Raw genomic sequence first — 15,350 nt, 5'->3', positions numbered from 1 at the left:
TATCACCTGGCTGACTATGTACCTATGAATACAGACTTGAGGCTTCTCTCACGACTTTCTTAACCAACTGCAGCTTCGTCGCGACACAGCCCCGAAATCATGGCGTTGAGCACAACCACATTCTGAACCATTGCCGCGATATACCTCATCACTGTCACCACTAGCAGAGCAAGACTTGATGACGCTGCCAAGAGCGCGCGGAATAATTCAATCAAATACCAGAGCAGCGCATCAGAGCAAACAAACAACCATGAGCATATCCTCGCACGCACCGGCTCACACGTACCCGGAGACCAGCGAGTTCCACGAGACGTCGGCGTCAAACAACAGTCCCATGTCGCCGCACCTGGCGTACATGATGACGAGCGGCTCGGAGACGAACGCGCTCCGGGAGAGCTGACGAGCACTCGGGTTGAAGGTCTCCAGAGAGGCGTCGGACGGACGGCCTTGGCAGGAGTAGGCGTCGATGAGGAGACGGCGTTGACACGGGGCATTTCGTCGAGCAGGAAGGTGGCCGACGCGATGGGAAGAAGAGAGTGCGTGGGGGCGATGGGAGGGTGGCGCTTGAGAAAGCTCCGTGTCGGCGTCGTGATGTCCGTTGGGCGTCGCGTTCTGGCCACAGCTCGTGCTCACAGCGGTGCTCGGCGGCGGCGCACAGCGGTGGCCACGGCCGAGGTTCAGTTGGCAGGTGTGAGATTCAGTTAGCAGCTAGTCAAACTTTACTTAGTTTGGCTTCTCAAAGAGATGTACTCCTACATCCAAATTTTGACAAATCTCAGACAACTTTTATGGGACGGAGGGAGTACATCTTATTGTGGAGATGATCTTGTCGATGTTAAATTTGAAAAACATGAATGATTAAATCTTGTTAAATTTATTTTCATTAGCACTCTGAGGGGGGTGAAAGACGTTGTCCGCCGCGTGAAGAAGGAGATCGTGATCATTGACCTCGACGACTCGGAGTGAAGCGGAGATCGATGTCATCGTCGGCTCGCCGCCGCACCCACATGTCCCGATGAGGTATCCCGGGGCCAAATTTTGGTGAATATAGGGTTGTGGTAGGCTAGAATTAGTGATTAATGGTTTATTTTGCGTTTGTGACGATGTATCTATGAACTAAATCACGCGATGTTGAATGATCACTTCTCAATTCTTACGATCATGTGACCAACTCTATCATTGTGCTTCATTTTTTTCAAAAATTGCGCGGGGGTGGGGGGACCCCACCGCTTGTTATTATTACTCGAGGTGACTTGCATTCATACCATCCGTACATACAGTGTGAAAACAGGGGGTACGGGGGGATTTAGAGAAGGAAACCCAAAAGTTACATAGTAGCGGATAGAAGGAAACTACGAAGGGTGTCCAGCCGCCCACGGTCATGAATCTTGTATCTACACCTCCAAGTAGTGAGATCGTCGCCTGCTCTGCGGAGCACGTTGCATGCCAAGGATGTCTTGGTGTTGAAGACGAGATCGTTCCGTGCCTTCCATATAGACCAGAGAATCGTCGTGACACCTACATGCCAGATGTGGGTAGCTATCCCAGGGGGTGGTGGTAAATCCCAGAAGGAGAAACTGCCGGCTGGGATCGAAACACCCAACCGCGCCCACACCTCGGAAGGAAGTGAACAGTCGAAGAACATATACTTTCCCGTCTCAGTCGAGGGGAGAGCATGCCGAGGGGAGAGCATGCGATAAGCCTCCCTGGAGCTGAACGGGGGAGCGGAGGGGGGTCGATGCAGCGGAGATCCTGTCCATCACCAAGGGCGACGGAGCCCACGAGGGCCACGACGGCGCGAAGCTCCCGCTCGGCCGCACCACTCAGCCTGGGCTGGAGTGAGAAGCCAGACGAGATGACCGTGGCCACTGAGGCATGAGGCCTGGTGACGTGCGAGAAGAGCGCAGGGTACCGGTCAGCAAGTGGCATGCCGGGAAGCCACTTGTCGAGCCAGAAGGACGTAGAGGTGCCACTCACCACAGAAACACGGGTGATGGCGCGGTACAGCGGGAGGTATTCCCGCAAGATTTTGCTGCGTCGCCGAGATCCTATCCAAAGTGCTGTTGGAACCAATCTTTCCAAGGTAGGGGGTCAGTTTGGTGGAGTTTATGGACAAAGTTAAAGAGAAGACACATGTTCTCCAGTGGAGGTCCTTAATGCCAAAGTCGTTCTCCTGTTTAGATAACAAAACTTTATCCCAAGCAATTAGACAACGAGCACCCGAGCAAGTATCCTTGTCGGTCCAGAGGAAAGCGCGGCGCCTTTTATCTATACTTTCGAGCACACTCTGTGGAAGCAAATACGAACACAAATAGTAGGTTGCAAGATTATTTAGCACGGCATTACATAACACAAGGCACCCACCCGAGCAAAGAAGGAGAGCACGCCATCCCGAGAGACGACGATCAAAGGAGAGGATAAGAGGAGCGTACGTAGAGATGGGGAGCTTGGTAGGAGAAAGAGGCGGGTCTAGATAAGGCTGGGGGAAGGAGGAGATTGGGCACTCAAGAGTAGTGGCCATGAGGATTTCATCGTCGGGGGAGACGTGCATAGGGATGAAGCAAGATTTATAGAAGTTAATAGCTAACCCAGTTGCGGCAGTGAAATCATCCAGAACCTCCTTGAGGCAGGACCCATCTCCGGGATCGCTTTACAGATAATAAGTGTGTCATCAACATACTGCAGGATGGGGCACAGGGTAGTAGGGCACAGGGTGGATTCTCAATTTACTTCATGTGTTTCAAAAGTGTGGTATATTTGTCAAGATTTGCATGTGTCTAGACAAGTTTTATTGTATAGATACATATGAATCTAGATATATATGCAACACCTATTTTTAGAGCGGAAGGACTACATGTGTACAAAAAACAATAATTTTGAATCCTAATTTGAATTTAGATGTAGTACTAGCTAGCTAGTTCTCTTTTCAAATTTACAGTTGAAGTTTCAAAAAAATCCTCTTTCCAAATGTCACGAAGATTATTTTTTTCATCGATAGAAACAAAGTATTCCATCTTCACCTACCTAGTGCAAGTCCGATCCGTCGGGCATTTTGAATTTTTGATGAATTTCATCTATTGGACGTCCACGCCAAACGCCAATTAGCAGCTCATGCGTGGTGTGGGCCAAAGGCCGAGACGTGGGCTGGATCTTTAGTACTGGGTTACGAGGGAGTATTTCCGGGCAAGCTTTTAGCCCAATCTCACATGGCGGACGGGCAGTGCGCACTGGCGAGGCAGGGTGAGAAATTTAGTCCCACCTCGCCAATTGAGAAACTCCAGGACCTGTTTATATACTCGTGTCTGGAGAGTTGCGGCACGGGCTTCTCCCAAATAATACTGCTTGGTTCTGGTTACCTGTCGTGTCTTGTCATTGGAAGTCTTGCTTGCCTCTCCCTATACTCTGACCTGTGGGCCCGGTTGAGGTGTGTCTATCAAACACTTCGACCTCGGTGGGCCATTTTTTTTCTTACTCTTGTTTTATTTTTTTTGAGTACGTTCCATCTTGAGAATAGCTTCTTTTTTAACCAAAGGTTACATATTTGTGCAAATAGGAACTATGTTTGCCATAATCTCTGACACAACCAAATTTTACAATTCAATAGCTCCTTTTTTAACCCAAGGCAAAGACCAAAGGGAGATTACATATTTTTTTGGAGCACTGCCTTTTCATTATGCAATAGGGAAAAAGGCAAAGACCAAAGGGAGATTACATATTTTTTTGGAGCACTGCCTCTTCATTATGCAATAGGGAAAAACGAAACAAACTGTACAACGAGGTGCATGTTTAGATTATGGTGGTAACATGGCAAAACCCACCAAAAGAAACAAAAAAGCAAACTAATCTGGCTCGGCCGGGATGGCCGGCCCAAAGCTGGCAAAAGCACACTCCCATTGTCGGATGTCTTCACTGGCAATATCCGCAACCTCAAGGTATGTGAGGCGAAGGCCCGTGAAGATGCGGCGATTCCTTTCATTCCACGCGTTCCAAAAAACATATAGGAAACGGCCACTGATACGTCTTTGCTCGTCGCGAGACTTGCCGGCGATCATGTCGTCCCACCATTCCGAAATGGAGGTGAAGGAGGTGCGGGAGTCAGCGGAGGCGTCATTGTCCCAGGATTTCGCCATGTTCCAGATGGCCGTAGTGAATGGACAGTCTTTGCAAAGATGCACGGCCGTCTCGGGCGCACACCGGCAAAGAGGGCATGTCGGGTCATGGGTCCAACCCCGAATAGCAAGCATGTCAGCAGTGAGAAGCTTCCCATGAAGCGCAAGCCAGGCGAACAACATGCACGTAGGCTCCGCATGAGCCGACCAGATCTTTTTTGCAACGAAACTGGAGTGGCTGCCGAGGAATTGGGCCTTGTAGGACGAGCTGGCGCTGTAATTCCCATCCGAGGATAAAAGCCAGGAGATGGAGTCCGAACGCAGCGGGTCGAGAATGGTTGCCTGAATAGTATCCCAGTTCTCTAAATATTGCATCAACTGGATAGGGGAGTTGATCCTGGCAATAGAACGTATCCAATTGTTGTCGCGCATCTCTTTTGCAACTGAACGGTTTTTTTCTGGAGGGAATGGAGAAAAGCTCGGGAGCCCAAGTGGATAGGGGTCCGCGGCTACACCAGTTGGCGTGCCAGAAAGGGGCAGTTTCCCCGTCGCTGATGGTAATCTTTGTAGAGGCCCGAAACAGGGTCATGTTCTTGTCATCGCACGGAAGCTTGGAGCCGGCCCAGGTACGGTCCGGTTCGGTCCAGTTATGCCACGGCCATCGGAGCCGCAAGCATGTCCTTGTCATCGCACAATGTTTTTTAAATTATCTAGTTTGAAGTACATGTAATGATCTGTGCGACCTCAACTTAAGCATGTAGTGGTGTTTTTGCAGTTTGCACTTTACATCGTATGCTAGAGTTGTTCTAAGACATGCTTAATGGGATGGAAGGAGTAGTATTATAAGTGGGAATGGAAGACAAAATTGGCAGCTCATGCGTGGTGTGGGTCAAAGGCCGAGACGTGGGCTGGATCTTTAGTAGTGGGTTACGAGGGAGTATTTTCGGGTAAGCTTTTGGCCCAATCTCACATGGTGGTCGGGGCAGTGCGCATTGGCGAGGCAGGGTGAGAAATTTAGTCCCACCTCGCCAATTGGAACACTCTAGAACCTGTTTATATACTCTTGTTTGGAGAGGTGTGGCACGGGCTTCTCCCAGATGATACTGCTTGATTCTGATTACCGGTCTTGTCTTTGCTTTTGATGAATCTGATTATCTATACTCCGATGGGGGGCATTTTTTCTTACTTTTAGAGAGATTTCTTTTACCCATTCGTGTTTTATTTTTTTATTTTAGTACGTTGCATCGTGAGAATAGCTCCTTTTTGTACTGGGCAATGGCGACATACATCGCAGCGAGAACGTGCCACGGTGACACTGACACAAGAAAGAGCTAGCTCGTCTGAAATTCCGTGGTACCAGAGCAAAAGTCTGTTGAGGCAGCATCTTCTGCACAAGAGAAGAGGTGCCCGCCCAGCATTACGAACGGCAACACGCTCTTCTGCGCCCCTGGTGGCCGACTGCCCGCGACCTCCGCCTCCCCTGTTCCAACGGCGGCGCTCGGACCTCTCATGGCGCCCCCAGCCCCAGGCGCGCCGCACGGTCCAAGCTGCGCAGCCGGTGAACTGGTATGGTCCGGCGCCGTCGATCGTGTGCGGGCGCCCGTGACCATCGGCATCCACCCTGTTGTCACCGTGTTCGGGCTGGACATGCCCTTGAGGGCGGGCGCTGCTGTGACCATGGACGTGCACCCCGTGCTCGCCGCGTTCATGTTCCAGCTGGTGATGCCCCGGAAGGCGGCGTCGCGCAGCGCACCCGATGAAGAGGTGGCCCCGCTGGAGTGGAGCCCGGCTGATGCACACCGATGTCCACAATGTCCAGGGTGTGGAGGATGCTCGCTCGCGCTCGTGCTTGTCGTGGCCGTGGCGCGAAAATTCCTGGGACAGTCACGGCCTGTCGAGAGGGGGGCTGCCCGGCCTGATTAAAATAAACTGTTATGCTAAGCATTCGCATGTAATTTGAGCTTCAGAGAATTCGAAGTAAGTACCTGTATGCGTCCAGTTCTGCTCCAAGCTGCTGCTGCTGCGTGCACGAATCGCGGACAAAAAAAGGGTCATAAATTGAAGTTCAGCGGTTTGTCTGACAACGCAAAAGCAGCTTTGCCCTCTTCACGAGCTTCTCTCTGCTATTATGGGGACGGCCTGATTACCTCAGTTCCTGCAAGAATCAGTTCATCAGTACAAGTTAATGCATGATCGAGTTATACCAACGATAACAACATATAAAATCTGTAGATGAAAGATGGACCTCTTACCAGAACATTTTCTCAATCTCCTGCTGCTGTAGCGAGGCCATCTTCTCTTCGACCTACTGTGCCAACTTCACCCTCTGCCCCTACTAGCTAGCTAACACCAGTGAGTGGGTTGTCATGGCAGAATATGGTGCGAGGTAGAGACGGGGACCTCGCAGTGCACGTTGAGCTCCACCAGCATATGCCACCGGCGCTCCCTGGCCACCTCCTCTGCACACGACGCCCTCTGGCAAGCTTCTTCTATCTGTGATTTTTAAACAACACATGTTTCTTCAGTGCCAACAATATTAAACAACCAGCAGATACATTGCAAGTGATACTTCAGGCAGCTTAAGTCTGCAAACAGGACTCGATTGAGTTAGTGGCAAAAGAAAATAGTGAAAGATAGACGACGGATCGGAAATATTTAACGCGTCGCACTCCCAAGTTTCATTCCTATTTTATGTTTCACTGCTATATATGTGATCAGTGCTCACAAGTTGAACACGTAAAAAAAATACAAGTATTTCAGTTACGTGCATAATAATCAATCCAGAACAAGTAGCAAAACACAAAAGATAGTATTCTCATTCCGTTGTGAAAAGAAAAAAAATGATAGTCTAGAACTTCATCAGAAGTAAAGAAACTGAATGAAAAAATGAACATACTTGTCCAGAAGGTTTCTCCCCCAGACTAACCACCTCCGCCAGCAAGTTCTCGATAATATCGTCTGCCTTCTGCATCTGCTTCCTAGAGCCCTGGAAAGCTCGATTAGCATGTAGCCCGAACAAGCGCAGTCTAGGCACATGCAGATGCGCTTGGACCCCCTTGTATGCCTCTTGAGGGTCCATATCTTTGGTGAAATCTTCTTTGCAGAAAGAAAGAGATGCCACTGAAGGCGCCATTGACAGGGACAAGTTTCTTCGGGGGCATTGTAGGGATCAGAAGTAGGGCATCAGGAGAAGCCACGAAATTATGTATCTCTAGTGCACCAAATCAATCGTCCACCATTGCTGCCTTGGTAGGGCTACCAAAACCAATATTAGGACAACTTGAGCATTGCCTTGTTACAACTTGTTCCAGTCGCATAGCTGAGGCTGGTCTTCGACCAGAAAAACACGCTTGTCACCATCTGAAGTCAGTATGTCATCAAGAACTTAATTTGCATCTGATTTTGCTGCCATTTTCTTCCACTACTATTCTTTCAGCTCCAGCTGCATTGCATTCCTCAGGCAAGTCTTCTGGGACAGCAAGCTGACACTGTGCACCTGCCAGGACACCATCCCCAGCTGATGTTAATCATCCTTGTCTGAAGATAGTAATACTTCTGGGTGACTTTCTGCACTTGAGCTGTACTGCCGTCTGCCGTCATGCTTCAACACAATCTTTTGAGATTTAAAGATGGTGTCCATTGGCCAAGACATCATTGCTATTTGATGTTAATTGCTTTTCTTCTGGAACTCTTTGAAACTTCGCATTGTTTCCTTCCCGAGAAGAGATTTCTGGTACAGAAAGTAGCACACAGTCAGAAAGCTGAACGCTAAATGAAGACGACTAGTTCATTATTCCAGCAGTCTAAAAATAAAGGTGAATTGTGTAAGCTAGGTCTAACTCCATCATATTCCATATTCATACAACAAGATCAAAGACAGAGACATGAAATAGATAACGTGCACGGTGCCCGCCAAGTGTTCGACGATGGGTTTCAGACCCAACGTCGGGGTTGGAGATGGATGCCGGCAAGGAACTCGTGGGCAGCCGCGCAGTGACACCAGCAGTCTAGGTGGAGCAACGCCCGCCGAGTGTTGGAGGCTTGGCTCTAGCCCTGCGGTCAGCGGCATGGAGGCTGTGGCTTTATCCATGTCCATGATTGATCCAGCAATCGACACAGGCAGGAGAGGCGGCGATTTGCACAAAAATAACCCAAAAGTGAAAGAAAAGCACAGAATGACCCTCCGGCGAAACTATTTCACCAATCTAACCCTTTTGTGTGGCGCCCCTCCCACGGGCGCCACACATGCCCATGTGGCTCCCCTCCTGCCGGCGCCATCGACCCGGCCCGACGTGGCCCCCTCGCCGCCGAGGCGGGTGCGCCCATCCGACGTGGCAGCATGTGTGGCGCCCCTCCCAACGGCGCCACACATGCCAACTTATATCAAGTTTTGGGTCGAAAACATCCAGGGGCTCCGGAACCTCTGGGACTTAGCCGTTTTGCGAGGCTCGATGTGTGGCGCCGACTCCACTGGCGCCACACTAGCATATGTGGCGCCGATGCCACGGGCGCCACACATAGAGGCTCGCGAAAACGGCTAAGGACTTATCGTCCGGAGCCCCCTGGATGTTTTCGACCCAATGTTGATATAAGTTGGCATGTGTGGCGCCGATGCCACTGGCGCCACACAAGCACTTCTGGCGCCCGTTGGAAGGGCTCCACACATTGACTTTTGTTAAAAACATGAAAAATCCTACCAAACTCCAACAGTTACGAGTACAACATTGGACACAACAAGTAGCAATTTCATGACATACACATATAACACTTCATAGGTCACATTGGAGCACGTAGATTCAAACAACAAGTAGCATTACAGACCATGGTTCGACATGACATAGGGTTCACAAATCGATACTTATGAATATAGAGTTCACAACAACACGTGGGCACATCCTAGTAGCGTCCTCGACGTGCCGTCCTCGCGGGCTGCTTCCGGACGGCCATCCTCTTCGTCCGCTGCCGTGGCTGCTCTCTGCGCTCTGCTCCCGTCGCTCCTGCTTCCTCTGCTCCGCTCCTCCTCCTCCTCCTCCTCATCCTCCTCCTCCTCCTCTGAAGAGAACGGCTCGTAGTTCCTCATCCTCGACATATCTGATCTCCGCCGCGGCCCCTCATCCTCCTCAGTGACAACCTTCTTTCCTCGGCTGACATAATCTTCCGGAGTGTACCGGTTTGGACCCTTGCCCCTTGGCTTCAACTGGTAAGCTGACCGTGCGGCTTGCTTGGAGGTACGCTTTGGAAGTATGGCTTGACTCAGAATTAGCTCGTCCTCAGGAATCTTCACAAACACGAACACATGAGATTGCAAAGTTGAAATTAGGAAGAACATGTTTGACAGCAACAAAATAGTCCATACCTCCCGCTCTTCTGAAGAGGAAGATGTAGCGATTTCGGCTTCCCGGCAACCTAGCAAGCTGGCTAACCGCCGCATCTTTCGTGCAGTATTCTGCGTCATCCCGTTCATGGTTACAAATCCACCACATCATAGTATCGTACATTCAAAGTTGGTGATCATACCTTAATGAAATACCGCAACGGTCGGACAGGCTTGTCATCTCTCCCGCTCTGCTCCCACATAACCTCGCACTCCTCAGCTGTTTTTTCGATCTCCTTCCGCTGTGACAAATATAGCATACACAATTGAAGCGTTCACATGGCAATGTAGATGATGTACTAGTTAGTGAGAGAATAGAATACCACGAAGTTCAGCTCGGAAGCAATAGAAGTCGATCTCCCTCTGCGAGCAAATCTGTCGTGCAGGCGAGGCCGCTCGTGTGCAAGCAAGGGATGGATACGCTGAGCACTCGCTCAGCTTCTCCTTGGCCTTGGGCATCACATATCGCCAAGGAGCTCGACGCCAACCGTGTTGAGGATTCCAGCTACCTTGCCCAGGAGGACTCCGGAGAAACCAGCACTGTCTCGCCCACCAAGTGCTCGATCCTTTCAGCACAAACAACAACGGTGTTCAGGCTCGATCCATTACAGACTTACAGTACCTGTGGGAGCCTCATTGTCCCCGTCTATGCAGCCTGGGACCATGTTCACGGCCAGTCCAGCACATGTGGGAGCCTCGCCACCCCTGACCAGCAATTCCGCACCATCAAGCATGCTGATGCCCACAACCTGTTCGACAGGGGTCTTGGACATCGGCATCGATGCCATGCGTGCCCAGCAAGACATGAAGACAGTGCTGGAAAGCTTACTGTTCACCCCTGCTGCATATACAGTGCACCCTGCTACCACGCCACCACATCCTCCAAATCAGCCTAGGTTACTTCTTGATCGCGCACCGCCATGGCCTCTATGGAATGCATTGTCGATGTGTTGCACAACACATGGAAGGGCATGGCTGCTGCCAGTGCTGTCTTGTCCTCCTGAGCCTTCCAGGATGGCCCAGTCCGCTATAGAATGCTCCAAGAATGGTGGGGTGGGTGCCGGGACACATCGGCATTGCCGTGCACCGGTACGCTTCAAGCCTGCTAGAGTGGAGTGGCTCAGAGTCAGAGGCAGTGTAAAGAGCAGGGTGCGTGAGAGGGACACATCAGCATTGCTGTACACCGGCGTCTCGCACTCAGGCTAAGTAGGGGGCATTGGTTCCTGCCCAGAAGTGGGCAAGGCGACGGTGCCTACAATGATGCTCTTCAAGGTTACTGTCGGTGCAGGCGTTGGTGGACTGGCAGATCTTGAAGAAGAGGCAGAGAGCGGGATGGAGATGGAGGCACGTTCTCCATGTTGAGCTGCCTAGACATGGGTGACGACAGCCTGCCTACCTAGGAATATGTATCAGAAATTGGTTCAGAAGAAGTCGACTGAGGTTTCACAAGTCAAATAGTTTCTTCAGTCATGTTATCTTGGCGGTTAATGAGTACTAAACTGGGAGAATCTTCAGATTCAACTATGTCAGTGTGTAACGCTATATACTTGTTGCGGGCTTTCAACTTGACATGATGTAAAAAAATCGAAATGGGGTAGCCCCAGCCTAGATATGATGTGAATGGATATCAGTTTCATGATGGTCTGTGCGAGCAGTAATTTTTTTAAGAAGCTCATGACAAGTGCACAAATCAGCAGCCATCTTTTGGATTACTTCTTGATCTTATAATATTTCTTGGGGAACCATAAGCAAATAGAAGAAAAAAAATCAGCCATATTGCTACTCCCTTTCTACAAATAGCATTTCCAATTTAAGAATAATGTAGTAAAAGGTCCAGCATACACAACTAAACCAGAGTTAACCAATAAATCCTCACATGACGAAAGGCGAACAACAGGTACGTAGTGCAAAAAATTATGGGCATACAGGAAATATTCAGGTAGCACAAATAGATGATCAAATCAATAGAGATTGAAATCATCACATGAAGATCATACCTTATGGAAACAAGGTCAGATCTCCTTTTTTCAAGATTTAAAGATTGCCCATGTCAAAAGGTGTGCAGCCTTCCAGATGGATTGTGTGGATTTGTTCTGACCAGTTGGCTCACAGAAATATTTAGGTTTTTCTTCTCCAGTATAATATGATTGGTAAGATTATTCGCTAGGTGGGAAGATGGAGATTAAAGAATTCACCTTCGGAACCATTATACTGGTCATTTACCAGTAATCATCACAGGAAACATGAGCCGTCTCTGAAGTGATAGAAGCGTATCATATCTCTCAAGAAGATCTCTATACTTTTGCTCTTGGATATCAGCTTCATGATCAAGTGGCAGTCACGGAAGACTCTCAAGTTCGTCATTACTCGCATAGGCGCTTACCGTGGTAAATGAATCATTCCTAATGCCACAGCTAGTTCATCTTTGTGGCATTTCATCCAAGTTTACTCTGTTTCAGTGAGAGTATAAGCAGTCATCCAAGTTTCCTCTGTTTCAGTGATTTCTGAAATTTCATGTATACCATTTCGCTCTCTAGATGGGACTTGACACCAGCAGCAAAAGAGTGGACCCCAGACCTTGGTTCAATCCAGCTAAGACAAGTTTCTTTCCTCACACCTCACTCTTTCATCATATCTTAATTTTTTGAAGCTAAAAAGAGCTCCCCAGCATCCAGGTACATGTTGTAGAGACTTACATAGGACGCAGAGGAAGCAGGTTGTAGTTCCATTATCCTCTCCGCAACAAGTTGACCTCTCTCCATATCTCGATGGATATGACATGACGCTAGCAAAGACCGCCGGATGATAGGTTCGTCGGGGAATATTGAGTCTATTATAAAAGCCTCAGCATCAGCCAGTCTCCCAGCTCGTCCAAGGACATCAACAACACATGTGCAATGCTTTGTGGTTGGGCTCAACCCATATTCCTTTTTCATGATTTCGTAAAACCTACATGAGACAATGAAAGGACAATAAATTCAGAGTTCTGCATTGTCTTTTTTCTGATAAAGATGCTTGTACCAATAAATGATTGAGTGATCTGGAAAAACAATGATGAAATCTTACCTGAGTCCCTCATCAATCAAGCCTACATATGGCTACATGCAGTAATGACAGCGAGGAAAAGAAATCTCATTTGGCACCACTTCTACATTCACCATTTCATGGAAAACCTGTAAAGCCTCCCTTGCACGGCCATGTTTGTGCGTGGCTAGATATTACCGCAGACCAAGAGACAACATCATGTGATTCCATTTCCCTGAAACCTCTGAATTGCAGCTTCAATATACCCACAAGTTCTTGCAACAGCCATACTGGCACACGCATTCATCACATGACATAGAAAAAGGATCAGGTTTCAGTCCAGCACCAAATGATTCATGGAACAAGACCAGTGCCCTCTCGAAAAGCTCAACCCTGAAATCATCGCTGTCCAGGTGACAACATCTTGCTTTGGAACAGATCTGAAACGCCTGGATCCATCTTCCATACATTCAGAGTTGAAGTACAAGTTAGCGGGTGCAATCCCAGTGAAGTCATCATCTCCATGGAAGCTTCAGCACCTGCCTGCGTATATGTTTTCCGAATTCAAGGTCACCTGCCATTCCTCACTGGAGAATGTGAACTCAGTAGGCTCCATTCCTTGACTGTGCACCTCCTAAGAACAGACTTAAGCTACTCTCACGACTTCGCAGCCTCATCACGACACAGACCCACAATCATGGCGTCAAACGCCCGCCTCGCCGCACCTGGCGTACATGATGGCGAGCCAGTTCAAGAACTGCCAGCGCCTTCACTGCCTTGCCCTCCCTCAGGCTCCCTGCACTGGAGCGCGACCATGTACGTGAACCGGTCGGCCTTAACCACAGACAGCGGAGCCCCACACGCGAGTTGATGGTCCGCAGGTAAGCGTAGGGATGGCCGTCGCGGGAGTAGGCGTCGATGAGAAGGTTGACGGAGACGGCGTTGACGCGTGGCATTTCGTCGAGCAGGTGGTGCGCGCGCGGGGAGGGGGCCGAGGCGGCGTCAGCAGTTGCGGTGGAAGAGGGTGCGTGCGGCCGGTGTGGGCGTGGCGCGGCGTCGAGCAGGAGCGGAGGAGGTGGAGGTAGTAGGCGTCCATGGTCGAGCAGGTGGTGCGCGCGGCCGGTGTGGGCGTGGCGTGGCATCGAGCAGGAGCACAGGAGACAGTCTTCTGAAAACGTGAGAGAAACAAAACTTACAAGGCAATTAGCATGTTGCAAATAAACAGATAATGTTGCTAGTGTATGCTAACTCAGTGGGCAAACAATTGGACAGATTATTTCCACCTCAAGTCCTTAACTGTTTCTGTGGTTAGTAAATTAGTAGGCACTTTATTTTGAAAGTTTTTATTTATTTATATGTTCCCATGAATGATACATAATCTTGATTTTTCAGGACAATTTGTCAAGCCCTACCTTGTTCATCATATTCCATTGGCCGACCCTGGGCAAGACATCCTTCTCTCTGCCACTATCATGGTACTTAAGCTATTAAACAATAAAGTGCAGTCAGTTGCTGGATACAAATATACCCAACATGGAAAATCAACTACTGTCTAATTGCAACAGAAATTTGACTTACCCTTTGGCGGAGGCAGAACACGAGCTTCAACTGATTCAAGTTGCTCATCAGTGTTTATGCAAAATTCCTGTGCATATGGATCTTTGTAGTATGCATTTTGATGCACAGTCTGATTAAAAGAGGAAAAACAGAGATTTAGACATTTCCGTTTAAATGGATAATCCTGGTGCAGATAACAGCGGTAGTGCAATCACACAAGACAGATATAATGGTCCTTTCCCGATCACCTGGTTTTGACTGTAACATGTAAGTAGAAATGTGAAACTATTCATGCACTACTAGCTATAACAAAAATCATATACATTTAAGAAATTTATGTACTGCTAGCTATAACAAAAAACATATAAATTTAAGATATTTATGCACTGCTAGCTATAGCAAAAATCATATACATTTAAGAAATTTACGCACTGCTAGCTATAACAAAAATCATATACATTAAAAAAATTATGCACTGCTAGCTATAAAAAAACATATACATTAAGAAATTTATGCACTGCGAGCTATAACAAAAATCATATAAATTTAAGAACTTCATGCACTACTATCTATAAGAAAATATCATATATATTTAAGAAATTCTTGCACTACTAGCTAAAACAATAATCACATAAATTTAACAAATTTGTGTACTATTGAGGCCAACTCAAAGCCTTTTGCACTATTAGCTATAACAATAATCATATAATTTAAGAAATTCGTGTACTATTGAGGCCCACTCGATGGCATTATGAATCACAGCGATCGTGTAGTAATTATCAATGCATCATGGGGAATTAAGCAATGCATTCCTTGAAGCCCATTTTTTAAAGCAATGCATCATAGGGAATTAGACACACTAATTCAATCTCATCAAACTTTTTTTCCCAGACAACAACTTTACCCCCACAAAGAACATATCAAGAACTGACACGCGATCATTCTATCACGACAAACATGAACTGAAACTTGGGTTTTGGATGAGTCGCCCTCTCTAATGCTTTCTGTATTTAAAGCATTCATGCAAACAAGGAGTCCTGCAAGGACACCAACTTATTCTAACAGTAGGTTGTAGCTAGCGAGACATGGCAAAATATTTGTACCTGGAGACACTGAGGCAAACACAAATCGAGAACCCGTAGAACCAATAGAATCCACAAACCAGAGGCAGTATCATACTGAACTCTTGATAAAACCAAGAATGAAAGAGTCAGAACACACCTCGAAGCAGTTCTTTTTTTTTTATTCGCTTCTTCAGATAACAAGCGAAAGATGGCTATTAGCTA

General features: G+C 48.1%; 1 protein-coding gene and 1 long non-coding RNA gene across 2 annotated transcripts; both read right to left on the bottom strand.

The window, feature by feature from the left end:
- Positions 1 to 6,159: 6,159 nt before the first annotated feature.
- On the bottom strand, positions 6,160 to 8,233 carry LOC139835712 (uncharacterized). The gene is made up of 3 exons (XR_011751225.1): positions 7,006 to 8,233; positions 6,362 to 6,602; positions 6,160 to 6,264 (listed from the first exon to the last, which is right to left on the bottom strand). It is a non-coding gene; the product is annotated as an uncharacterized lncRNA (long non-coding RNA).
- Positions 8,234 to 9,569: 1,336 nt separating this feature from the next.
- LOC127340655 (uncharacterized) lies at positions 9,570 to 14,258 on the bottom strand. Its single transcript, XM_071825043.1, has 6 exons — positions 14,086 to 14,258; positions 13,920 to 13,991; positions 12,550 to 13,675; positions 11,481 to 12,432; positions 10,313 to 10,879; positions 9,570 to 10,049 (listed from the first exon to the last, which is right to left on the bottom strand). The coding sequence occupies exons 1-3, from the start codon at positions 14,131 to 14,133 to the stop codon at positions 13,343 to 13,345; spliced, it is 453 nt and encodes a 150-aa protein (XP_071681144.1). The 5' UTR covers positions 14,134 to 14,258; the 3' UTR covers positions 9,570 to 10,049; positions 10,313 to 10,879; positions 11,481 to 12,432; positions 12,550 to 13,342.
- Positions 14,259 to 15,350: the final 1,092 nt, after the last annotated feature.

The sequence above is a fragment of the Lolium perenne genome, chromosome 1 (genome assembly GCF_019359855.2).
Source record: "Lolium perenne isolate Kyuss_39 chromosome 1, Kyuss_2.0, whole genome shotgun sequence".
In the NCBI taxonomy this organism is placed as follows: Eukaryota; Viridiplantae; Streptophyta; class Magnoliopsida; order Poales; family Poaceae; genus Lolium; species Lolium perenne.
Note: the sequence above shows the minus strand (reverse complement) of the source record. Positions and strands in the feature narration are given on the sequence as shown.

Coding starts and splice junctions, on each gene's coding strand:
- LOC127340655 (XM_071825043.1), bottom strand. CDS start 14,133: ATGAGCAACTTGAATCAGTTGAAGCTCGTGTTCTGCCTCCGCCAAAGG. Junction 13,992..14,085: donor TGTTCTGCCTCCGCCAAAGG/GTAAGTCAAATT, acceptor ATTGTTTAATAG/CTTAAGTACCATGATAGTGG. Junction 13,676..13,919: donor AATGGAATATGATGAACAAG/GTAGGGCTTGAC, acceptor TCACGTTTTCAG/AAGACTGTCTCCTGTGCTCC.